This window comes from Martes martes (assembly GCF_963455335.1).
Source record: "Martes martes genome assembly, chromosome: 8".
NCBI classification, from domain to species: domain Eukaryota; kingdom Metazoa; phylum Chordata; class Mammalia; order Carnivora; family Mustelidae; genus Martes; species Martes martes.
The window spans coordinates 80,878,612-80,905,440 of record NC_137895.1 but is presented as its reverse complement, the minus strand read 5'-3'; the positions used below and the strand labels follow the sequence as shown (position 1 = coordinate 80,905,440).

The following is a 26,829-nucleotide window of genomic DNA, read 5'->3' as shown; positions in this document are numbered from 1 at the left end:
GATTAAGAAGTGAAAAGTTCATGAGGTTTTCTGTAAGAGATTTTAGTCATTTGGATTCAGACAGTTCAGTTCCAAGAATTTTAAGTGATTTGTTTGTGACTTGTAGCAGATTCCTACAGAAACTGGAAGCTAGTTTTGTCAGTGGGATACAAAATTCTGAGTATCCTGAAACATTGTGCTGACGGAACCTAACATCATGCTGTAACACCTGACAGTGTGCGTTCCATTCCCCCCTCGAACCGCCATAGGAAAGGCCATTTGTTTTTCTTTTATGGAAAGCTTGGGAGATGAGTCCCTTTTCTGGGTTCCAGCTCTTAGGAATAGTTGGCAGTCTCTGTGCATGAAATCCTTATCTTTCCTGGCTAATAACTAAATATGCTAACAAATTTATGTTTCTCTTGTCCTTTTTAAAAAATTTGCTGAAAAGAGTGCTCATCACATTCCAGACGCATGCCTGAATGGTAGAGGTTCTGAGGCTGAATGGTAATGAATGAATGAGATAGCGTGTGTTAAATTCATAGCTAGTCCAGTGCCCAGTGTATAGTAGACACTCCTGAAATGTTATTGTCATAAATATTATTCAGTAAACCCGTGATGAATTGTTCCCAATATGATCAGTGATAAAGGGACTGCATTTAGATTGCACTGATGGGCTTTGAAATGCGTATCATCCAGGATGAAATTGCCTTGTTTTCTGCCTTTTTTAGAGCATTTTCAGAGTAGTTCTTAACGGCTTACAAAGGTTTTAACAGGTCTGTTAACTTGTTGCGTTGTTTTTATCACAAATAAGTTCGTTTGTTCATTGCTTTAAAAAGCATGAGGTTTATAAAAATTTTAAAGTGTAATATATATTTTAAATGCATTTCATTGTTTATTTATTTTATTATTATTATTTTTTTTGCATTTCATTGTTTTAAATGTTATTTCCCCGAACCATTCGACACCCCTGCAATCACATGATCAGCTGGATTAACATTTGACTTACGTCAACTTGTAGGCACATGCTAAAAAAAAATGGAGCACTTAATTGGAATTTCACAGCAATTTCCACATAAGCCAGTTTAAACAAGGTGTATTTATGTATGGGAATCAGGAGTGAACTAATCTGTGTAAATATATGTATGTCAAAGAGTTGATTTAAAATGGTGAAGAAATTCTACACAATGGAACCTGAAGCCTGGTCATGTAACATGTAGTCCCGTAGCCACAAGAGTTTATGAAGGTAGATAACATGTCATTTTGATTACAACTTTCCTCTATTAAGATAAGGTACTATATAGTAATAAACTATTCAGTGCAAACATTTTATGGTTAAACTTAACACTAAGATCATATAATTCAAAACTTCATTTATCACAAATGAATTTAATTGATCACATGTCTCAAATGAACCATTCATTTTTTAAAAATCTTTTAGCTTTCTATTTTTAGGGCCATAGGGTTAGACTGAGAAACATTTTGGCTAGAATGGTAAAATTTGTACATTTTGCATGATTATTGTAATAGTATCACTAGTGTACTTATTTTCTACACTTTCTACTAAGTACAAATATTTCTTTCATGTGTGTTTTTCCAGCTATTGTTATATTTCATTGTATGTATGTAAATACAGCATTGCATTTTGTGCCAAACAGTGCAATTGCCATTACTTAATTACCTGTGGAATGTTTCTTTTGGAGGTGAAATAAGTTAACAGAAATGCTTGAGAATAAACATAATGTGACAAAGTTTATACATAAAAATATATTTTTATTTTTCCACGTACTTACAGTCCGAGAATAATGGAAAATGTAACTCTGCCTAAAAAATGCCATTTTCTTGTAATATAAGATGTTAAATTAAAATGAATGATTTATCATTTCTTTGATGGTCTTATAGTCAATATTAGAATGACTTATGATAACAGTAAAATTTAAAAAAAGTTTTATAGGCTGCCTGGGTGGCTCATTCAGTGGAGTGTGCAATTCTCGATCTCAGGGTCATGAGTTCAAACCCCACATTGGGGATAGAGCCTATTAAAAAAAAATCAGAAAAAAAGTTTTATAGTACTTTTGAACACCAAAATGGATTTCCTTTTCATACTTTGCTTAATTGCTACATTTTCAAAATACCATTTTTTATAAGACTTTATTTTTACATAATCTCTCTACTCAGTGTGGGGCTCAAACTTACAACTCCAAGATCAGGAGCCATGCGTGCCACTGAATGAGCCTGCTGTGTATGTTTGAAAATATTATTAAGACAAACATTTTATTATTTGAAAACTTGGATATTAAAAAACTGATAACAGTAATATTGGCAACTTTCCATTATATTATGATTTACGGTTAATTTGTAATTTGAAGGCATTAAGAACCTAAATTCTTATTGGGCAATACACTTATTTTGACATATCCTTCAAAAATATTGGCAAAAATAAACACATGCTTATCAATTGGTTAAAATACAAGTCTGAAATTACTGTGTTCTTGAAAAACCTATGTATTCATATCAAAATAATATTCACTAAATATGACTAAGAAAAAAGTTGCCATTGAATATGTAGGGAGAGTGAAAAAAATATTTATTTTCAAGTGGACAGTGGAGATAGAGGACATTCTATCACCACAGATCATTCTCTTGGATAGTGTTGCTCTGGGGTATTTTAAATAAAAGAATACATGCTACATATAATTATGACCACACAGAAAATTAACTATTAAGTTTGGTTTTGATCCATTGATTCTTTCCAACACATCTTCCAAATTTTGATTAAACTCTTTGGCAATCTCTTTGGGAGATAAAGGCTACTTTAGAATGACTTTAATTTCAGTAAATTTATAACTAGCTAAGTAAAGGCTCAGAAAATGAAATGTTTTACTCAATGGCTTTGGGGAAACTGGAATTTTGAATATTGTCTAAAAGAAATGGCTCATCCATGAGATCAATCCTTTCTCCACAGCGTCTTCCAAACCTTTCTTCCTGAGCGCCCCTCCATTCTACTCGGCATGCTGCGGTGGGTCCTGTCGGCGCCCTGCATCCCCCACTGCTTTTGCAAGTAAGTTTTTATGCTTCATCAGCAATGCCTCAGTTATTCTGTAAACCAAAGCAGCAGGATTTAATGTGCTCTGGAAAGCTAATTGGTAATGCAGTGGCAAGGAGCTAAATCCTCACTAAAAAATCACAGCGATCCTATTCAGGAGGTTTCCAGAGATTTATCAGACCTCAGCACACTGAGCAATTGTGAGCAGTTTCTAATGGCATTGAAACCCAGGGCTGACACACCAAGGAAAGTGACTTGTTTTCCATTCGATATAAAAGATCTCAGAGGGACCAGTTTGGCTCTTTCTGAAACGTGTAGCAATACTCATTTAGAGAAGAAAAAAGAAAGGAAGGAAGGCTAAGAAATTGTGCTGTGTAAAATTTCCATTCAGCTTAAAATGTGACACAGAAAGTCACTGGGTGTCCGTAGAAAATAGTTAAAATTGTCCAGGTTGTAAAAGGAGACAAATACCTCCTCTTTATGATCTTGAAGAAAAGCAGCCAGAGTTGTAGGAAATATTTTCAAGAGAACTTTTTCTTGAACGTTACAAAATTTAAACATTGTCCAGGGGTGAAGTGAGAATGACAACTTTGAAAAACTTTCAGGGCACGCATGCACACAACACACTCACATAGCCAAAGAAAACAATGTCAAACTAAAAAGAAATAAAGTTCACCTTGATCTTGAGATTTCTAGGTAAAATAAGAATTTGTAACCAGAGAACCTGAGCTTATGAAAAAGGAGTCCAGTAAAGGGGCACATTTATTTCAGGTGCCCAAGAGGAAACATTTATTCAGGTTAACCCCTCCGTCAGGTGAAAAGTGAAATCGGAGTTGAGTCAGGCTGAAGTAGAAAGCTCTATCACGGTTGAATTCAGGTCCCTGCTGCCTGCCTCTCAGTTAATGTGTTTTATGAATGTTTCAGGAGAGCGGTTGCTCAACAGAACGATTCCTGACAAGTGAGGCAGCAAATGCTGGCCGTTTAATGAGCTGCAGGCCTCTGAGCATCTCTTTAGGGGGCCGATACTTTCCCACAGAGCATTTTACATGGCAGGGACCCAGCCACAATGGGTGACAGACCCGTGACCAATCGTCACTTTCACTTGACTCATCCACACGCGACCTCACCACGATTTTTCACTGTGCCGATGAACTTTAGGAGCCATTTCACATGGAAAAGGCTCGGGCAAGGGTCAGTTGCCCTTTTGTATGGTCATAAAGCGAGGCTCTGTGTGTCCATCTTTTCTCCTGTCTCACATTCCAAGTGAATTTCTGGACGCCATTTAAAGCACTTGACTGAAAAATAAAGCAGTGAATGAAACTGACTTTTATAGACTCATTCTAGCTCATCTTCCCATATAACCCTGTCCACCTGAAAAGGGATTTAGTGGATGAGCTGAGTGTATACAGGACTTGCTGAATACATAGGGTCCATTATCAACTCTGGGGATTGTTTATTAACCAGGACTGATACACCACTATTTTGGAAGTGACCTATTAATTGTCCATTTAACTAGAATGTATTGATTCAAATAGAAAAATAGAAACCATGACTAAACCTTTTACTCGCTCCTTCAAGGTGGTCTCCTATGAGGGCAGTTGAAAAGTGTTGTGCAAATTAAGGACACATTTGTCACCATAGATTAGAGTATCAGGAAAAGGCTGTTGGAGCAGAGACTTACGTCCTAGAGAGCTGACACTGTGGTGTCGTGGCATGTCTGGAATTAAATCTTCGGTGTTGCAGCCCCAGGGTAGAGATTGAAAGAGGTCCCATACCTGGTTTTGGTTACGCTACCTTGACAGAATACTGGACTTCCGTTTTAGGGAACCTCTAACAGTGTAGGTTAGGTAAGTGGAAATGGACAAAAAAATCCCGTGTAACAGGTGGACCTTCACGTGTGTGTACGTGTATAGGTTTATTCATTTTATAGCAGTGTTTTTGTAAGAGTGTCCAGGCCCTAAATGTACGCTATTGCCTGGGCCAGTTTGATCCATGGAGCACATAAAAGTAATTCTAAAGGCATTTCCTGGAGAACTTCAGCTTTTCAGTTGCTTGAAAAATTACTTTAAGAAAGACTTGTTTTCCTCCATCTCCCTCTGGGTTCTTCCCACTTTGTGCCTTTGGCGTAAACGTTGTAAATTGTAGTGTCTCTCCCTAGAGGCTTATAAAGTCCCATGTTTATCTTTTTTAATTCAGTAAAACATACAAGGGATAAATCAGCACCACTCAGATCAAGCATAGAGAATGCTGTACTTGGTCTGTCTCCATTTCTGAAGTTGGCATTTTAAAACACATTAGAGATGCCACAAGTGTTTTTAATAAACTTTGGTGTCTCAGTAGTTATAAATCTGAAATGAATTTTTTATTTTTTTTGTTTATAATGTTCATTGTATTCACAGCAAATGATAATGAAATGGTGGATTTATGCTGTCAATAAAGAGTTTTACATAAATAACCGTGATACCAAGGAACGTTAATAAGGCTTATATCTGCATAGTACTCTTTATTATTTAAGGCATTTACTAGATTTTCTTTTCTTCCTCTTTGTTTAATAATAAGAACAATTTTTATGCCCAAGCATTAACATTTTTTTCCATCGCATAGGAGAAGGAAAATGAACTGTCCAAGTAATCTAGTATTAAATTTCAGACAAAATGTGCTGACATGTGTGGACAGCCAAAATCAAGGTTTATACTAAACATTTTAATGAGCAATGAAGTCTGAAAAGCGCAGATCAACAAGTTCATAGCTAGCAAGTAAAATATCATTTTGACTCTTTTAACATGATTCACTTGTATAAAATTGATTTCATTTTTCTTGTTAACCTTTTAGATTTATGATTAACTTGTTGTTGCAATGTGGAAACAATCATTCCTCCAGTGCCCTTCTCACATATAATAAATGGTTTAATAGGCTCTTTAAGCACAGCCCTGACAGTGGGAAAAAATTAAAAGGCAGTGGTAAAAGTTCTCCCCTCCCCCAAAGCAGTGGAAGGAAAATCTTTGATATTACATCCATAAGGTTCTTTTCAAAATCACACATTTCTCAGCAAGATGAAATAGAAAGTCGTGGAAATTATGCGGAGAATGACCTTTAAAAAAAAAAGCAAAAAACAACAGACCTGAAAAGGTACAGGAGTCTTAATTGTGTAGAATGGCTAATTGAATTAATCAGGTAATTATTTCATTTTGTCTTTGAGTACCCAACTTGAATGTGATCCTTCAAAAGTGTTATGCATTAAAAGACAAAGTTTAAATTTGGAGCAATGTTGTGAAAATATGAGCAGGGAAATATTCTTCTGGGACAAACTGCTCTGCCTTTTCCTTGGGAGGTTTTGAACTTATATTCTACACTGTAAGATCATGTTACTCTTTTCTCTTCCTTGCTAAAACTTAGAGGAACATAATACACTCTCCAAATTTGCATTTAGGATTTTTGTTGAAGGCAGCAGGGAAGGGCTGTTACTTTTATTGTTGATAGGTTGGTCTGGTGAGTGTCACTACCAAAGATAGGCAATGCTCTGGTGAGTATTCTTGGCACTGGACCTGGCTTGTGTTCTCTTTCACTGTTCTCAGCTGGAGTGCTGGGTGCCCAGAGAGAACTGACAAGACCTACGGCAGTCCTTCTGTAAGGATTTGTCATCAGCACTCTAAGATCTTCAGAGGGACGCAGCATTTTGTGCCAATAGAGAAAGAAGCAAGATTATTTTGTTGAAAATATAATCAGGTTTGTGCAGTAAGTTGAATAAAGGTTTTGACTTCTCAATAGTGAAGGGAGGGATATTCCAGAGATAAATGACAATCAGTCAACCAGGAAGAATGTTTAGAGGAGTCAGACACTCAAAGACAATAGATTTTCCAAGTTGATGGCTCTATTCATCAGTTTCTGCAGAGGCAGTGAACGTATTTGAGTAACTTTCCAGGAACAGAGTTCCCTTTCTCCCCAGATGTGTTCTTAAGTAGTAGAAGGTAGAGGATGGAAAGCAGAACTACTTAGTGATACAGGGTGCTTGTTCCTGATCTTGTCCACAGCCCTCACCTGAACATAATGTGACATCTAATGGGGCAGCTGATAAAGTCCTGGTTTGAGATTCCCCCCAAGAAGTGCATGAGTGCACAACAGAGGGAGGGAATTGGCTGAACAGAACAAAGAAGGAAAGGGTTGTACTCCTAGTTCACTATGTGTCTACAGAATGATATGGGGATGTTGGATTATGCTTTTAGAACTACAATACCCAGAACAAGGGAGATAAGAGTCCTACTAGCCTCTGTAATGGCCAGACTATCTACACCTGCTCAGTTCTGGAGCCCCACTTTAAAAGGCACAGTGAGGGGCACCTGGGTGGCTCAGTGGGTTAAAGCCTCTGCCTTCAGCTCAGGTCATGATCCCAGGGTCCTGGGATCGAGCCCCACATCGGGCTCTCTGCTCCGTGGAGAGCCTGCTTTCTCCTCTCTCTCTGCCTGCCTCTCTGCCTACTTGTGATCTCTGTCTGTCAAATAAATAAAGAAAATCTTTAAAAAAAAATTTTAAATTAAAAGGCACAGTGAGCCCATTTGCCTATAAAGGTCAGGTCAAGAATAGTCTGCAACTAAAATGGTGAAAGGTCTCTATGCCTGGTCATGAATTTTCTAAAATGGTTGAGTATGTTTGGCCTGGAGAAGAGAAATAATAGGGAGAACCTGAGCTTTATCTTCAAATTAGATATACTGCATTCAGTATAAATTTAAAGGAGAGAACTAGAGCCAATGAGTGGAGTTTAATGGAAATTGAATTTGGGCTTAATATTCGGGGAAGATTTTTAGCAAATTAATATGGTTATAATGTATGATAATGAAATATTATAGCATTCCCAAATACTGAATTATATAGAGAATGGAAAGTAGACTTCTAGTTTAAATGGAGCAAGCCAGGGAAGTTCCATATCTTCTCTCTCCACACCTCAAATTCACAGGAATGATATAAAATACACACACACACACACACACGCACACACGCACACACACACACACACTACATCCTCACATGTGAAAATATGATGGGGTCCATTAGTTTATTTTATGTTCTATTCCTCTGTTGCTCCCCACCTCTCTCCACCCAACAGTGTCATTTACACACAGCACGCCTCCAGCTGGAGCACCCTTCACCAGCCCCATTTCATGCAGGGGCTCCCTGGAGGATGGTGCATGGGGCCATCTCAGCACCCAGGGAATCATGCCTTTGAAACTTTTCTATCCTCAGTCATTCTGCCACTTTAATGGGATTCTTCCCACCTCCCGACCTCTTTGCCTACTTACAACTCTGACAGTCTTTGGTATAATTATAAAGAGGATTGGTGGACTTCACTCTTCCTTTTTATGTGACCTCAAGGGCACAACTTAACTTTTCAGAGCCTTAGTTTTTTACTAGGGAAAGTGAAGGAGATAGTACCTCCCTTTGGGGATTGTTGTAAGGAAGACATGCCATGCTGCAGGGAGTGGCCACAAACCGTAGCACCTGCTGAGCCCCATAAATATAAACATATATATATATATATATATATATGAATATATGTGTGTGTATGTCTCTGTGTGTGTGTGTGTGTGTGTGTGTGTATATATATATATATATATATGTATGTATGGAGGCCACGGGACAGAATCATCATCATCGTCATCGTCATTGTCATCATCATCATCACCGTCATGCTCCCAAAATGGTAGAGCCTGTAGCACCTTGAATTGGTGGTCCTGGCCTTTAAAGCCTCTTTTCTACATGTCTTAAATTCTGTATCTGTTTATTTTTATTTTTATATTACTCACTTGTTTATTTTTTGTCACCTGGAAGTTTCTATACAAGTCAGACATGTGTCATGAGTTTAGGCATAGTCAGAGGTGTTTGTTGCTGATAACGTTGTAATAGTTTCTGAGAAAATTTTGAGTTACCAACAAGTTCTTGAAGTCCTTGTGTTTGTTTTGTAGGTGTGGATGTGAGCACATATTAGATTTAGAAGGTATGGAAGTGGTGTAGGTTCCTCAGTACACTTTTTTTTTTTTTAAAGATTTATTTATTTATTTATTTGAGAGAGGGAGGGAGGGAGGGAGGGAGAGAAAGTACACAAGCAGGTAGAGGGGCAGGAGGAGAGGGAGAGAATTCTCAAGCAGACTCCCTGCCAACCTGGAGCCTGGCGTGGGTCTCAATCCTAGGACCCTGAGATCATGACCTGAGCCTAAAATCAGGTTGGAGGACACTTTATGGACTGAACCACCCAGGTGCCCCCTCAGTGTGGTTTATGGTTAGATCCAGAGACAGCCCATATAAGACTGTGGGGGAGAGATGGAAAGGAGCATCCACAGTAGAAGTAGCATCTTCCCAACTTTTCACAGGAACCTAAGGCTCGTCACCTTGGGAAAACCAGCATGATGTGAATATTGAGAGGAGTGCTAAGAGGAACCAGTAACTAGAAAAGAATATGGTAGTCTTTATCTTTGCCATATTCTTTTGCTTGTCATTGGTCATATCTGTGCTCATTTTCAGGCACTGAAACTTGAGGGTCCCAGACCCAGGAATTAACCCTTTGGCCATCATAACCATTTTAGGTCTCTCTTTCAGAGATTGAGGTCTACTTTGGGTCCACGATTTTTAAAATGTTAGTATTTATCACATTAGTGAGAGTAATTTGTTTGTAGTTTGCCCTCAATGGGAAACTTCTTTCTCTTCATTTAAAAATAGCTCCATAGGAAAACTTACGACTTTCTTTAAAAGTTTTAGGGATATTTAGGGGCACCTGAATATATATCTATGGTGGCTCAGTCAGTTAAGTGTCTACCTTCGTTTCAGGTCATGATCCCAGGATCTTGGGATTGAGACCCCCTTCAGGCTCCCTGCTCAGCGGAGGGCCTGCTTCTCCCTCTCCCTCTGCCTGCTGCTCTCCCTGCTTGTGTGTGCTCTCTCTCTCTCTGTAAAACAAATAAATAAAATATTTTAAAAAAAGTTTTAGGGTTCCTTAAATGTGTTATCTCATTGTTTTATTTAAACTTGTGGGTCTTAGTGAAGAAGGGTCTAAGATGGGTAGAATCATGGTCCCTACCTATAAAATCGCTACCTAGAAAAAAATGTATGAAGGGTTTTAAAAATGAGGCCTGTAGACTCACAAATTTGCTGTGCATTTCTATAAGATATAAAAAGTTTTATTAACTAGGAAAATACTGGCCTTTCAACAATGCTGAGCTGGTCAGGTCCTCCTCAAAAGGCTTTTCTATTGGGCAAGTCACGACCTGAGCTCATTTCAGTCACCCCCTGGCCCTAATGTACCTTTCCAGCTTATCTTCTGTGTTCTTGGCACTCAGACCCTGCAATCTGGAAATACCAAGGTTCCAGGTCCACCGTTTTTCACCCATGTCCTCACTGCGCTCCTGGGTGCACAAATTTGAACCTCTCCTCTTTGCCTGCCTTTGACTAGATTGCCTGTGAGAGGAATTGCCATTTTCTTCTGCCTTTTCTTCTCTCTCAGAACTTACTCTGCTATCCTCCAAGTCTAAGTGGCTTCCTATCTGGTTCTTTAATACTTTCTCTGCCATGGTCTGCAGCTACTTATCTCACTGTGTTGTGGCTGGCTGTTTAATTTCTTGGACCTTTCCTTATCAAGTGTGAGCACCTGAAGGATGGATTGGCTTCATCTTCACTTGTCTCTCGGCAACATCTCAATCACCCCACCAGGTTATTCCCAAAAAGGTTGCTACAGTGTTTGCTTGTTTTCCTTAGAAAGTAGAACAAGACTTAGAATGCAGAATAGAGATGAATTATTTGTCCATAACTCTATAGTAGCTTACTTTATGTTTATTTTTGCCTTTTCAGTCTCTTTTCTCGGCATTTTTACTTAGTTATAAACATAGTATGTGTCTTATTTATTATACACAGTATAGCATATTTTCTTTGCTGTTGCCTGGTCTTCATAGTTCTCATCTTTAATCGTTCTTTAAAATTTCACCAAGGGGATATGGCATCATGCCATTACACATTTCTTTACCTTTTGGTATTTAGGTTTCTTTCCCCAATTTTTAACACATATGGCTATAATAATGATAGATTATATATATTTGTGAATGAAAAATGCCAGAATCAAAATATCAAGTGATAGGGCTTGCTGGAATTTGAGGACACAATTATCAGGAACAGGAGATGCCCTGTAGTCCACACTCACACATTGGTCCAGGACAGTTCAGAAGCCTGTAGTCATGGACAGGAGCTCTGACTGTGTTTATAAATGTTTCTCCCCTTCTGTTTTGACATGTGACATCTGAGTAGAAAAACAGTGTGGCACAGAGGAAGGAGCCACAAATTTAGATTCAGAAGGTCCTGCTACCAGCTGAGCTCTGTGTTTTCGGTATGGCTTTGGACCTTAACAGCCCTGAACACTTCTTCATCTGTATGGAGCATGTGTGTGACATATGGTTCTTATGAGAATCAAATGAAATCCAACAATCAGAACTAGATAGATTCATGGGATCCTTCCTGTGGGCCAGGCACTGTGAAATTTTCTTGTGTTATGTCATCAAATCCCTAGAGTAGTTCTGTAAGATAAGCTGAAAAAGGTTAATTAAACTGGCTTTAAATCATACAGGTAAATGCCATGATCCAAACCCAGTTCTTCCCTATTACACATTTCAAACTCCTTTGTCCTAGCCTTTTTGGAGAGAGATCACCCCAACAGATGAATCTTGGAACTCATGTAGAAGGCCCAATACCATAGTCTCTACACCAAGGAAAGTTCAAAGAAGAAGCACATTTACAAAAAGGACATATTGAGATATTTAGAATATTTTTATTAGTGACCAATATTTCATAAAACTATATAAATCTTTGATAAAGAGGTAGTGAATCTGGTTGTGAAAACATGACTTCAAGGTATGGCTTTGGCATGTGACAGGCAAAAAAAAAATGACGCTGTAGATGGAGAATTATTTCATGCAATGAATTATTTCATTGTATTATTTCATACAAAGAATTATTTCATACAAGATTTCATACAATGAATGGAAAGAGCATCAACAAAAATAGATATTTGTAAAGAATTTGGCTTGATTACATCCCATGGCATTTCTGAGGAGATGCAAGTGTTACAGAGCTGAAAGGAAAGAGAGAGAGGCCAGTTCTTCTCGCAATGTGAGGATGAAATAGAATGAGGTGTAAACCAGGGCCAAGAGACTCACTGGGAGATCATCTGCAGTCTTTTAGACAAGTAGGAAAGGAAGCTGTCGTATTACAGAAGTAGATGTGAAAAGATTGATTCATTTGTTGATATTATTCCCCCTAAAATACAAGTCAGATTGGATTAGAATATATTGTGTAGTGTTAGGAGCATTTGTTTTGAAATTAGTTGTCCTGGGTTTGGAGCCCTAGTCACGTACCCCTTGGACAAAGTTTCTTAAGCTACCTGATCTTCATTTTACTTCATTTTATTCTTCTATGAAGTGGGGAGAATAACAGTATAACTTTTGGGGCACAGGCTGGACAGGATTATATAAATTAATGCATGTCATTGGTTTAACACAGAGTAAATATAATGGTATAGAGCATTCTGTGTGAGTTTATTATTATCATGTCACACCCTGATGAAACTCCTACTATTTGAAACTGTTACTAATCTCCACTACTATTGGATAAAGTCCCAAACTCTTGTAGTACTCTCTGATCTGGCTCCATTCCACTCTAGAACCTCTATGTCAAAGGTCCAGATGTCTTTAAGAACCTGGCAGGTAAAAAAAAAAAGCAAGTTAGGTGAGGCTGTGGCAAATGAGGGCCATCAAAAGGGGGAACCTGCTATTCACTCCAGTAGCTCTTTGCTTTCTGGGAAGATGAGCCTAGTGTGGCTACCTTTGAAGAGATGTCAGAAACCTGGACTTCACATGAAATCTAATTATTAAAGATGAACAACTGTATCAGAATTCTAAGACCAAACAAAACCCATCTGCGGGCTGGATCTGGTTGCAAGCATGCCGCCTCTGCTTCATGCCCTTCCCAGCCATGCAGACTGCTTAGTTTTCCTGCAGTTATGGAGGGCACGTATTGCATGGAGCACTGGATGTGGTACATAAACAATGAATTCTGGTACACTGAAAAGAAATTAAAAAAGAAATTTAAAAAAATTTATTCCTTTGTGCCTTAGTGATTTTAAAAAAAATGTTGAGTATTGCTGGCAACAAGTTTACAGTAGTTTCAGGTGTGTAACAGAGTGATTCAGCAGATCTGTACATTATGCTGTGTTCATCCCAAATGTAGCCACCCTCTGTCCTGATACGTCAGTCTTGCGGTATCATTGACTACACTCCTCATGCTGTCCTTCATTCCCATCATGTATTCATTCCATAACTGGAAACCTGCATCTTGTACTCCCTTCCACTCATTTTGTGTCCCATCCTTCACCTCCCTCACCTTTGGCAACCATCAGTTTGTTCTCTGTGTTTATAGTTGTGTCCTCATGCTTCTGGACGTGCTGGTCACTCTGCCTAGCTTGACCTTAGTTCTTTCTCTTGTGAACTAGATTGGTCTTTTAGACTTGGCTCAGCCTGTTTTCTCAGAATTAATTATTTCCTCCTTTGTGATGCCAGAGCATTTCATAAATCATTCTAGTGTAGTACTTAAGACATTAGTTTGCTTTTTTATTTAGAAATAATTATTAAGCACCAAAATGCCTACCAGCTACAGCTATAAACTGGTGTGCCTGTTCCCCTGGTGCCTGTATTCCGCTGTGATCTTCATGTCAGTCCTCCCATGAAAATGTGAGTTCCTTAAGGGCAGGGACCGTGTGCTGTTGGTCTGGTTTCCTCAAATAAGTTCGGTAAGCCTGATACCAGGTATGAGTGTCCTCTTGTTGCCATAACAAATTCCATAAAACTGCTGTTTTAATACAAGCTTATTATCTTACAGGGAGGTCAGAAGCCTGAAATGGGTCTCGCTGGACTAAAATCAAGGTGTCAAAAGGGCTGGGTTCTTTCTGGACGCGCTAGGGAAGACTTTGTTTCTTGCCTTTTCCAGTCTCCAGTGGTTGCCTGCATTTCTTGGCTTGTGATCCCCTTCCTCCATCCTTAAAGCAAGAAGTGTAACATCAGAGAAAGTAAATCTTTCTCTGTGACTTCATTTCCCCCCTCTCTTTTCCACTCATGAGGACCCTTGTGATTACATTGCCCACCTGGGTACTCCAGGATACTCTTCTCATCTCAGGGTCAGCTTGTTAGCAGCTGTAATTCCATTTGCAACCTTAATTTCCCCTTGTCATGTCATGTAATATATTTCTAGGTTCTGGGGAACACTTTCACGTAGGTATCTTTGGGAAGGCCATTATCATTCCTACCACAATTGGGAAGCTGAATGAATGAATGAATGAATGAATGATGAATGAAACTCTTAGAGGGCTGGAAATGGTTGTGCTAACCACAGAAGGTAGAAAAAGTAGTAGATATCTCTGACTTGAAGGACTTGATGAACAACCGGATTGAGGAGTGGGGGTGGTTGGGGACCTTCTAAACCTCTCTTCTCAGACTGAATATCTCTGACTCCTAAAAGCTTTCTCTGAAGTCCCAGATGACGACCAGATCCTTGTTTTGCATGCCCCAGGCAGCCTCCTTTGGAATACATCCTCACACTTGTGACCTTAGTTCAATAAATGCCTTCCACTAAATCTTGCAGGTAATGCATACAATAAAACACATTTGTCTTGTTTCTCAATGTGTATCATTGAGCAGAGCACCTGGCATTTGGTAAGTGTTTAAAACTTTGTTGAGAGAAAATAAAATGAATAAGTAAATGAAGAATTAGACAAAAATAGAGGGTTTAAACCACCTACTATTTGTTCTGCATTTGAACTTTGTGATGTGGGACCATGGGCTTTCTAACATGGCACCCAACTTGTGAGGGCAAGCATATGTACTTTTCTCTCATTGGTGAGCAAAGAGTATTTCTTGGATTCTCAGTGGAGTCCATGACCAAGACCATGGAAGAAGCACTGCTCTAAGTATGCAGAGTTCTGAGATGAGAGGATTTGGCCATGGTACAGAGAAGAAGGATACTAGCCTGGAAAAGGCAAACTGACCTCTCCTCACTAGAGCTAACTGGGCTTTTGTCCTGTCTCCCCCTTCTAGGAGAAGAGAGTGTGCTGCCTCTCCTGACACAGGACTCTAACTCCAAAGCTCGGAGGGGTATTTTAAGAAGAGCTGTTTTTTCTGAGGATCAGAGAAAGGCTCTGGAGAAAATGTTTCAGAAGCAGAAATATATCAGCAAAACAGACCGAAAGAAACTCGCCCTCAGTTTGGGACTAAAGGAATCACAGGTACTAATGAGCAGGAAAATGTCCACTGCTCCTGATTTCTGAAGGAATACAATGAAATCCACACATTTGGCAAATGTCTGTTGTACTAGGTATGGTGCTGGACCCTCAAGTATTACTGAAATGATTTTCACAGTTGTTGAGTGGCTGGAAATATATGTCAGAATTCCTATTTGAAAATAGACCCATTTGCTGAGATCTAGGTTTTTGCATGATTAATTCTTTCCAAATGAAGAGAACCACTAAGGATGTGGCATTTACATCATTAATTGTTTGCTCTGGTTTCAGAGAAGTAGACTACATAATCTACAAAAGCAGGAACCAATTTTCCTGTCTTTTTCTTCATTCCCAGTCCAAAATCCAGTCATAAATGTGTGACTCATAAATACCTCCAGATAGATTTCATTACCCTGTAATCTGGGCTTATGTCAAGTACAGTAAAGTAGTTTCATATTTGCAACACCTACAAACCTTTCTTATACATTAAGGTACTAGTATCTTACAATTAATCGCTTTATAGTAAGCACGATAATAATCCTCATTTTCTAGATGAGAAAGTGTAGAGAAGTAAATACAGATCTACTGTCATGTAGTGAAGCTGCTCTGGAGCTGGGCTCTCACCCCCAGCAACCTGGTTCTGGAGTTTGTGTTCTACTTAACCTGGAGCTATCACGTATCGTTGTGCAGGCTGTGCACTGCACAAGGGCACAAGGGCTAAGAGGCATGGCAGCAACTGAAACGTAGCAGGTGCTCAGCCTGCCAAAATGGCTCTCCTGGTGCAAGACTATATCCACCTAGATTTTTTGAGTTAGCATAAAGGCTCTGAAGGGCTAGCAGAGGCTCTGCGTAACTACCACACTCTACTGTTCTTCGCTCAATATCAATGACCTGGTTTCTAACTCTGGATTTTATTAAACCAGTTATTTTTGGATGGAACTCTCCTTAACCTTGCTTCCTTTCCCTAGGGAAGTGATCTGTCCCCACCCCCCCAGCTTTTTCTAGTTGTAGGAAGCAGTTCGTAGAGTAGTAGAGGGTAATTGGCCTACATCAGCCAGCCTGTGCTTTCCTCATTGTGTGATACTAAGGAGTCCCTAACCTTAACTGACTGCTCTATGCCTCAGTTTCTCACATAAAAAACAGGGACAAATATCGGAGTTCTATCTAAGTCGCAGAGCAATTTTGCATTTATGATAGATAAATCCGTAGCTATATCTTGATGGTCTGTTGTGTGCAAGACACTGTGCAGTAGGCAGTAAGAGGGAGTATTGATTAAGTACTGATTAAGATACACTCTGTGCACCCAGGAATTTGTATGAGCAACTGGGGAAATGAAGCAGAAGCTCAAGACAATGGCATAGGAGACATTGCCTGGTAGGTTAGATATGCTGCCAAATAAAGGGGTCCTCAAAGTTATGTATCTCTCCAGAGATTAATGTTAATTAATGTTAATCTCTATGGCTGGTCCTTATACTCCTGGGGAGTCTAGTGAAGGAAGTGTCTCATCCTTAGAGGAATTGTTGGGCCTGACTAGGAGGCACAGAAGCTCAGTAGGACTGGTCTTCATCTCACTGGTATGGATTAAAAACAAACAAACAACAAACAAAAAAACCCCTCCGAGTTAGAGTTAAGAAAATGTGAGGTTTTGGGAGTTTGCAGGAGGCCCTTCGTTGAGTCAGAACTTGAAGTAGATGTTAAAAGAGAAAGGTCACCATACAATACATCATAAGTTTTTGATGTAGTGTTCCAGGATTTATTGTTTACATATAATACCCAGTGTATGGTGACTAACACAACACAATAAAAATTAAAAACAAACAAACAAACAACAACAAAAAAACTCCCACCACCAGCAACAAAAACAAAAGTAAAAATTTTAGGATACTAACAGGAAAAAAAAGAAAGAAAAAAGGTGGCTAGGTTTGATTTTATAGTGCTGAGGCAGTGTGAATGTCTTTGAACTTCCTAAAAATAGATTATTGGAATGAGCATGCAGCCAGTGTACTGGAGAACATTTATGAGGGGAACCATAATCTGTTCATTCCAAGAAAACAAACTATTTTCCTATTTTGTATCTTATCTTCCTGTTCATATTCACAGGTGCTAGTTTTACATAGTTGATTGTATTGTTTTTAAAATTCAAGTGCCTTGAGGAATGAATACTTTCCATGTTATTAAATTTGGTAAACATCTCGGAAGCAATTTCACATTTTCTTATTTGCATAGACATCTAATTATATAATTAATGCATGGTATTTATTATGGTAAATTCAAACAAAGGAGAAATTGGCAAAATTAAAAATGAAAATTCATCTTCTCCCCTTGCAACCCAACTCCTTAGTTATTACTGTCATTTATAAATGGCTCTTGTTTGAATTTATTTGATGTACCATGTATTATCTTTAAAGTAAATGTATATGTGTGTTGTATATGCACAAACACAAAGTAACACAAGCATTTGCACCGTGCCTACCATGTGTCCTTACATTTGATGTCATTTATCCTCACAATGACCCTGGGAGGTAGCCACTTTGATTATTCCTACTTTATAATAGGGACCTAGAATTGAGACCCAGAGTTGTGCATATATGTTTTTAAATAAAAACGGGATCCTATTTTACATATATCTTGACTTTCTGAAGGAGACTACAAATCACTTGTATAACCAACACACAGATCAAGCAGTAGAACCTTCTTGCTGGGGCCAGTAGCCCCCTGCGTAACACTCCCTCCCAGTGACTGCCCTCTCCTTCCAAGACCACCTACTCTTCTGACTTCTAACCACATAGATCAGTTTTGCCTGTGTGTATTGTTTGTATAAGTAGAATCGCTCAGTACAAGTTCTTTGGTATACATGGCTTCTTTTCCTTAACATTATGTCTGTGAGATTCATTCATGCGACTGGATATAGCAGTTGCTCTTTTGTGCTCATTGCTGTGTAATATACCCCAGTTTCTCCTCTCTGATGGTGGGTGTTTGGATTGCTCCCAACTTTTGGCTATTATTCATATTATTTGTAGCAATTATTTTAGCCATTATCAAAATGTTTGGAATATTGTGGTTAGTAACATTCTCCTGTTACAACCATTGCAAACTCTTCAAGTTTGAAGGGTTTGTTTTTTTTTTAATTGTGGTAAAATAGATGTAACATAAAATTTACCATTTAAACCTTTTTTAAGGGTAAAATTTGGTAGCGGTAAGTACATTCACATTGTTGAGCAATCATGGCTACCATCCATCTCCAGAACTTCTTTCATCTTGTAAAACTGAAACCCTGTATCCATTGGACAGTGACTCCCCATTCCTCCTCCCCCCAGGCCCTAACAACCACCACCTCGTGTCTCTGTGATTTGACTGTTCTAGGTACCTCAGATGAGTGGAATCACTTGTATTTGGCCTTTTGTGATTGATTTATTTCACCTAGCATAATATCTTCAAGGTTCATCCATGTGGTGACATGTGTCAGAGTCGCCTTCCTTTTTACTGCTGAATAATATTCCATTTTATGTATATACCATATTTGGTTTATGCACTCAGCCATGAGTGGACACTTTTGTTGCTTCTACCTTTCGGCTGTTGTGAATAATGCTATGAAAATGGGTATACAAATATCTCTTCAAGTCTCTGCTTTTAATTCTTTTAGGTAGTTTGTGGCTATGTTTCGTATGTTTGTGGTGTCTTTATTTACCCAGAAATTTCTCATTTTTATGTTGTCAGCTCTATTTTTTCTTTTGTGGTCTTAGTGTTTTATGTCAATGCTTAAAAAAAAACATTCATTTCTCCAAGACTGTAATGACAATCTCATATAGCTTTTTCTAGAACTTTTATAGTTTTGTTTTTGTGTTTAGCTGTTTAATCCATTTGGAATTTGTTTTTGTATTTGTTGAGAGGTAGAACTTTTAAATTTATGGTTTCCCCCAAATATGTACATTTGTTTCAATACTATTGATTGTGAAGAAACTTTCTTCATGATTGTTTTTTTTCATTGAGATATCACTCAGAAAAAATTCTAGATCTACAGGAAAGCTAAGGAAAGAAGAAAATGATGAATGTGATGAGAAGGACAAGAATCACCAATGGGCACAAATAAAATGTCTTAGTGAAAACCCACTAGAAATACTTGGCAGGCTTTCTAGGAGTAAATGCCCACTGCAAATAATAAATGAGTTCATGAATAGAACCAAATGCTCTGGTATGTACACATTAGTACTGTTTTCTTATGAAAAGTCTTAACCACAGGATTGTAACTGAGATGGCAGTCTTTCGGACTCACTCGCCTGGGGTCAGGTTCTTTGCAGCCGTTTTGAAATTGCCAGTCAAGTTGAAAGAATGAAGAAATTGTTTTGCCAGTCTGGAAAGATCATCTCAGATAGAGATGTTTCCTTCATTGGGAGAAACATTTCATTGGTAACACTTTGTAATTATTTTTTAGGGTAAAAACTTTCTGGTCTTTTGTTTTAAAAATAGAAATCCACTAAATTGTTCCATAAAGATGCAGTGTAATGCTCAGGAAAACCATGTGATTGGCTTTTAAAATATCAAGAAACCAATTGTGGAGTTTTCTGATCAGGCCTGGTTGACTACACAGTAGATATAAGGGAGAGTTAGTAGTAAAGACAGACTCCAGTGGGGTGGGGTAGAAGTATGGCTCAAATAGAAAACCCCATCAGAAGCCCTTTCGGGTTAATTACGACTGATTGTTATTTATTGAGCCTAATTCTTCAAGTTTGATAAATCCTAGGAGTAATCAGACTTGGAAACTGTACGAATCCTGGAATTTATCAAAGCATTATAAAATGTTTAGCTTCCCAGAAGTTCCTAATGAAATCTGAATGTTATAAGAGCCTGGGCACTGGGGTGGGACAGTCATGGATTCTATTTTAAGTGCTTCCATTTTACTAGCTGTGTGACCTTGAACTGATTTATCACTCTGAACCTCAATTTTCATACACGTGAGATGAGGACTTGTTGAGTCATCGCAAGGATCAAATTATGTAATCCACACAGCATGCATGGCCTGACACACCTGTCATAAAGTAAACACTATTATTAACCGATAGCCTTTCCTTTGTATAAATAATTTAGCATGGATTAAGTGATGTTTTAAATTGTCGAGGGTGAAATCGGTTTTCAAAGATGTCAGACTTGCAGGATGTAACCCATTTATCGTGTCGTTTTTTTTCATCAGTCTGGGGAAATTATACAAAAGTAATTGTCCAGATATTTTTGAAGGAGCCCAGCAAGAAGCCATAAGGACATTACTAGGCTGGCTCTCACAATAAGGTTATCTCATAGAAAGCATTACAATTTGCAATTCTGAAGTGAAGTAACGTGGAGTAAGTGATCATTTTGTCCAATTATTTTGTCAATAGGTGAAAATTTGGTTTCAGAACAGAAGAATGAAGTGGCGGAATTCCAAAGAGAAGGAAGTGCTTTCCAACAGGTGTGTCCAAGAAGTAGGCCTTCCGGAGGATCCCCTCTCACGGTCTGCTGTGGGGTTCCCTTCTCCATGTCCTTCGCTCTGGGAAGTCTCCCAGCAGCACTCGAGTCCAAGATGGAGGGAGAATTCGCCAGAACCTTCAGAAAGACTCATCCAGGAGAGTTCAGGGGCAGTGCCCCCGGAAGCAAAGTCACTGCAGGGTGCCTTATATTTGTGTTCCGAAGAAGCTGGAGACAAGAGTGTACTTGCTGGGGCGGTCTGAATCGAAGCCTTCCTCTATGTTAATTTAAAAGGACGCTTAACTAATAACATTTGGACTCTAAAGCCAGCTAGCTTGTGCCTCATCAGTGCCTAAAACGTAATACCTTTGGAGTGATGCATGAACTAATGCTTTAGGAAACCCTCTCCAGTGTTCTCTTGTTGGGCTCCCACACTCAGGCTTAATGTGTAAGTGGAATACAATCTCCCAGAAAGTACAAAGGAACTGAAAAGAATGAGAGTTACAGTTAGCTCAGTCCCTGCTCTGAGTATGTATGTATATATGTGTTTGTCTTTATGTGTGTATATATATAAATACTCATTGAAATACATTAGTAGGAACTAGTTCCTCTTTAAATATTATACCAAGCAAATTCATGTCCTTTTATATGAGGAAAAAACAATTATTGACTGGGTGTTAATAATTTTTTGAAAATAATGTAATATTTGGATTTTGGTCCAACATGGTTTTTTTTTTAAATTCCCTATTTTCTGGTTTCTTTCAGTGTCCAGCTATAAGTGAAACTTAACAACTCAGCTCAGCTACCCTAAGCGAATGAGCCACTATTAGATATATACACTGAAAGTATATACTTAAAAGTAATCCAACAAGAAAACTAGAAGAATTTCTGAATGAAACTATTAGAACCCTAAATTTTCCAAGTCTCTGGACTTCATCAGGACATCATTGAGGGAGGTACCCATTTAACTAACGATTATCTTTTGATCTCTTCTCTGTGAGGATACGCCTTAATCAAGGTTTGCAAAATGAAATGCCTTTAAGGGCCTATCAATAAAGAAGGGGCATGGTCCACCTAAAAATATTTGAGTTTAATAATTTACGAAATGTTGTGTTGGGCAAATGAAACCTCTGTGCCAAGCCGTTTTTGACCTCTGGCCAAGACTTAAAGAAATGTCACAGTTCCTAAAATGTTCCCAACTGGACTTCAAAACACAATACTGATGGAACTGGTAGTGGATTTCTGTTTGCACTTCTAGTTATAGACTCAATTTTCCACTTAGGTGGTATACACTATATATATTAGGTTATTTTTATGTATTAACAAGCACCACACAGATGTTTTGTGTGTTTTGTTGTTCCTGAAATAGTAGTATTATAAAATTGCATTTCTGGTAACGATTTGCTTAGTTAATCTAGAAATTTTTATTCAAGGTCCAAGAAAAAATTATGTTTCACTTTGAAGGAAATGAGGCAGAAAAAGGAAATGATGTGGTTTTGAACTAGGTTATTATTAATCTGTGGACAAGAAACGTTATTAGAAGTTCATAACGTGGAATTTTGTTAGTGAGAAAGCTGCGTAAAGGGAGTGGCTTCTAATTTGCTTACATTCCTAGTTATAGACTTTGAAGCTTTAGGGTTTAGAGAAGGTAATATCTAAAAAGACAACGGTTTTAGTCAGCATCAGGAAATGATTTTGTCTGAACGTGATTAGAATTGGGGTATGCTAGCCTGTGTCTTTATCACGAGATGCTTTTTACTTAAAAGTCCTCTCAGAAGAAGCTTGTCCTAGTGTCTCTGTGGGAAAGAGGAGCAGGGATCTGCTGACAACAATTTAAAATTTAAAGCCTATCTTAAAATGATTTGTAGTATCGTTGTTGTTGTTGTTGTTTTCCCCTTGGTAGAATGTTAACCTCACCTACGTTTATTGGATGCGCCAGAGAACGTGCTAAGCCTTTAGGGTGAATTAATTCATGGTGGTCCTCATGACAGTAGCCCTAGGAGGTAGGCGCTATTATTGTCAGGATTGCTTTTTCCCAAGTGAGGGTGTAAGGCTATGAGTTAGGGTGGTGGCCCAATGTCATGAGGTTAATAAATGGGATTTGGACCCTGGCCATCAAGTTTCAAATCTTGAAATCCTACCAACCATCTTCGGGGGGTGTGTGCATACCACCGTAGAATGTATTCACCAGCTATGGGACGCATTGTAAGACATACGTTTCGGGGATTGCAGTAGGATTTATTAAAGAAATTCAGAAGCGTATTGTACTTTATGATCTCTTACTTGGGGAATGGTTTTCTTTCTAGTGTTCTCTTCTCTATTAACTTTGAAGTTTGGGGAAAGTAAAGAATTGCAAAAGCCTTCAACTATGAAGCCTCTATAGAAAATAGTCCCATAGGAGTGTTTCAGTGAAATGAAACTATTTTTTTTTTTATCACTCACTGCTAAAAATTTTGAAGTGCTTATCTATGGTTAATGTTTCTTGAGAATAACGTGAAGTTAAATGAGAGCATCCTGCTTCACGGCACCTGATAAGCCAGGTTTTATGTGGGCTAATTGGTGCTCAAATGATCTTCCCCCAGACTTTCACCCCAAGCTCTGAGACTCAGCAGAGGCTTTTTTTCTGTAAGGTTGGCCTGATGTCCAAATATGCAAATAAATATTTTAATTGGTTTCTACTCTGGAATGCCTTAAGGCTCGGGAAAGTACACTTTAGATGACTATGTTAGGGATACTTAGGACACACACAGCGACGCATACACTTGTGCACATACATAAGCCTGCTGTGCCTTCACTTTGCCTTCACTTACCTGAATTACTTGAGAGAACTGCTGAGCTTGGTATTCTAATGGACAGTTCTCTCTTAATTTGTAGTCTGCCAACTCTCTCTGCCCACTCCACCTCCCTCCACCTCAAAGATGTACACATGTATTTTCCTCTGTTCTCTAGATGCAGATTCATTTTCTCCATGTGGCCACATATTCGTGTATTTGTTGTCTGCTCTCCAGGAAAATTCTGCTCTGGTAAGCACCCAAACCAGAGAAGCCTGGAGGTGAAGGTATTTTAAAATTTTTAGAAGACATCGTCCCGTGGATTTTAGGCAGGTGAGAAGAAAAAAAAAATGGTTAGCACCATCCTCTAGCTTGCACAAAGATAAATATTTTATAAATCTGAACATAAAAGGTTGGAAGTATATAGTGGGTTAGGAATGGTCGCTGGGTCTGGAGACAAGTGAAGGCCACGGTCATTGAAGTTGAAAAGGCAATTCTGTTTTCTTAGTGATGAAGTGGGTTGAATGGGGAACCCAACTGCTTGCTCCAATGATTCTCAAACTTCATAAATCCATACATGTGAACATTCCATACCTTCCAACCAGTTTTGGGTATGTGCTCAGATTTGTGCAATATACCTCATACGTTCTCTTCACCCCCCACACCTCCCACTCTACACCTTGAGAATCATTACACATGTTTTTCTCTTTTCAAATATAATTTCATAATTAAATATGCTCGTTCAGGCCACCCATGTCCTTTCTGGCCCCTCTCATTCTGCATTCTGATTCTTTTTTTTTTTTTTTAAAGCTATGCACTCCTCAGCATGTTGCATGACCTAACTGCTAATGACCAGTGATTTCTTCAAGCTCTGCTGGCCTCTTATACAGCAAAGCTCATTCCCCTGTGTTTATAAGCTTGTTAGACACTGCCTCTGCAGTCATCTGAAATCCACAAAAATATTTTTTCTTTTTGGATTTCAACACTTACTGGGTACTCGGTGTGAAGCACAGTCCTAGGCTCTGTATAAACAAATGTGAGGAAGAACATGGTCCTTGCCCTCAAGAAACTTACGATTAGTCTTTTTGCCAAACAACTTTTGATACATTCCATGTGTCAGTAACTGGATCCGGTAAATTTGGAGCAAAAAATAAACTTCTAAGGTCCTCTAAAACCACTATCTCTCCATGTGCAGTTGGTGGGGCAGGGAGAGGGGGAGTGGGGTGAAGTTTATTAAGTGTCCCACTATTCAGAAAAATACAAGCTACCTGGCATTATTGGTTTTCTATCTCTCCTCTATTCAGGCCACATTGGTCCCAAAGGGAGTCAGAGCCTAAGGGAAGAATTCATTATTTTTTTATTGATAGTGCATCCTACCCTCTACTTTTGTATTTCTACCTTCTCAGCCTCAGATCAATCTGAGGTGGTGGGTGGGAACAGGGAAGGAAAAGCAAATAACACAAGTGATGGAGAAACCAGGATGATAAGTGTTCTCGAATATATAGGGAAAATTTTGCATAATTAATTTATATCATTTATAATCCATCTCTAAAATAAGTAACTACTTTAAGAATGTTGTACAAGCCCCACAAAGATGGTTCTTATCTTCAGCCATTAGTTGAGTTCCATTACAGTGTTATTTTTTGTTGTAAGAGTTATACATGCTCATTGTGAAGAAGTACCCTTGAAAATACAGCTAACAAAAATTCGTGTGTTAATTCCAGCATTTGGAGATAGCCAATTTAGCTCTTTTATGAAAAACTTTCACTTTGAATGTATGTGCATGTAAAGGTGTGTATGACTAAACAAATTTGGTCATGTCATGTATACAGTCTATCCTGCTTTTTTTAACTCAACTTTTTACAGAGAACATTTCCCCATGCCATTTAATAAATGCTGAAACTATTTATGATGGCTATATAATTTTCCACTGCTAATTCACTTCTTGAGGTGGACCAGGGGATGGGCTGGGGGATATCAGGTCATGGAAAGAATGATCATGGAGCTCCTGTGCCAAATGGAGAACCTCTTCCAAAAAGCCACCTTGAACTTTGTCAAAACATATCCATCCAGCCAAGGTCCACGGGAGTGTACACACTTGTATTTCAATACCTTGCCAGCAGGAAAGATACTAATGTAGGGAGATATTCTACCTCTCTTTAATTGTGGTTACAGTCACTCTGATATCTCATTTTAGCAATGTTTTATTGCCCACAATGTGGGTAGAAGTCAAGCAAACTATTTGGTGTCTGGCATCTGTCACCATTTTGAAGGCTGAGATGATAAGGCTGCTTTGTCTAGTTAGTCCAGAATTCCACAGTTCCCACAACTCTGTGGACATTCTCTCAAAGTTGCTTAACTGAAACTATGAGGAGAAACTTTCGGGATCAGAACATTCTGAGTTTAAAAAGTAGCCTTCAGTGTTATTTAAACCCAAAGCATTCAGAATTATCAACTGTTTGACACTAACCAGAAGTAAAAAAAAAATGGGTATATCAATCTGAATAAAATAAAGTGTTATAATTGATTCATAATGTGTAGTTAACCCTATTATGATGAATTTCCATTGTAGTTTCCTAGAGCAGCCATAATAGATTACTACAAACCGTATGGCTTAAGACAACAGAAATCTCTTCTCTCACAGTTGTGGAGGCCAAAGATCCAAAAATCAAGATGTTGGCAGGCCCATCGTCCTTCAGAAGATTTTAAGGAGCTGCCCTTTCCGGCTTCTAGTGGCTCTAGGGAGTTCTTTGGGTTGGGCTGTGTGACTTCAACCTCTACCTATGACTCATATGGTCTCCTCTCCTATGTACCTGTGTCACAAATTTTTCTCTGCCTTTCTCTACCAATGACTGCTGTCATTGGTTCTGAGCTGACTCTAAGTCCAGGATAATCCTATCTCAAGATCCTTAACTGCATCTGTGAAGGTCCTTTTTCAAAGAAGGTCACATTCACAGGTTCCAGGAATTAGGATATGGACATATCTTTCCGGAAGCCTCTATTCAATGCACCACGACTATACCCTACAATATCACAGCAAAAGATGCAGAAAAACAAAAACAGAAGACTCAGACTCCCTTGGCATTCCCTATAACGAAATTTGACTTATATTGCTTTGACTTAAGGTTTTGTACCAATTAAGCGAAGCACTACTTACAGGAGTATTTGAGGCAGGGAAATTTTTCCAAAAATTGCCTCCATTTTGGATTTCTTTCTACACTACAATTTAAGAAAATGCAGCCCTAATTTTTTAAAGCCCTCACATGGATTCCAGATGTTGACCATTTAATCCAAGAAGG

General features: G+C 38.6%; 1 protein-coding gene across 1 annotated transcript in view; it reads left to right on the top strand.

Annotated features, from left to right (window-relative positions):
- The window catches only part of DBX2 (developing brain homeobox 2), a gene marked incomplete at its 5' end in the record, with an annotated part of 36,061 nt that extends 10,630 nt beyond the window's left edge, over window positions 1-25,431 (top strand). The window contains 3 exons of the mRNA XM_080810150.1: window positions 2,942-3,037; window positions 15,139-15,326; window positions 20,693-25,431. Of these exons, the coding sequence (XP_080666276.1) occupies window positions 2,942-3,037; window positions 15,139-15,326; window positions 20,693-21,022 (614 nt within the window). The 3' untranslated portion in view covers window positions 21,023-25,431. The remainder of the gene's footprint in view (window positions 1-2,941; window positions 3,038-15,138; window positions 15,327-20,692) is intronic.
- Between the last annotated feature and the right edge of the window lie 1,398 nt (window positions 25,432-26,829).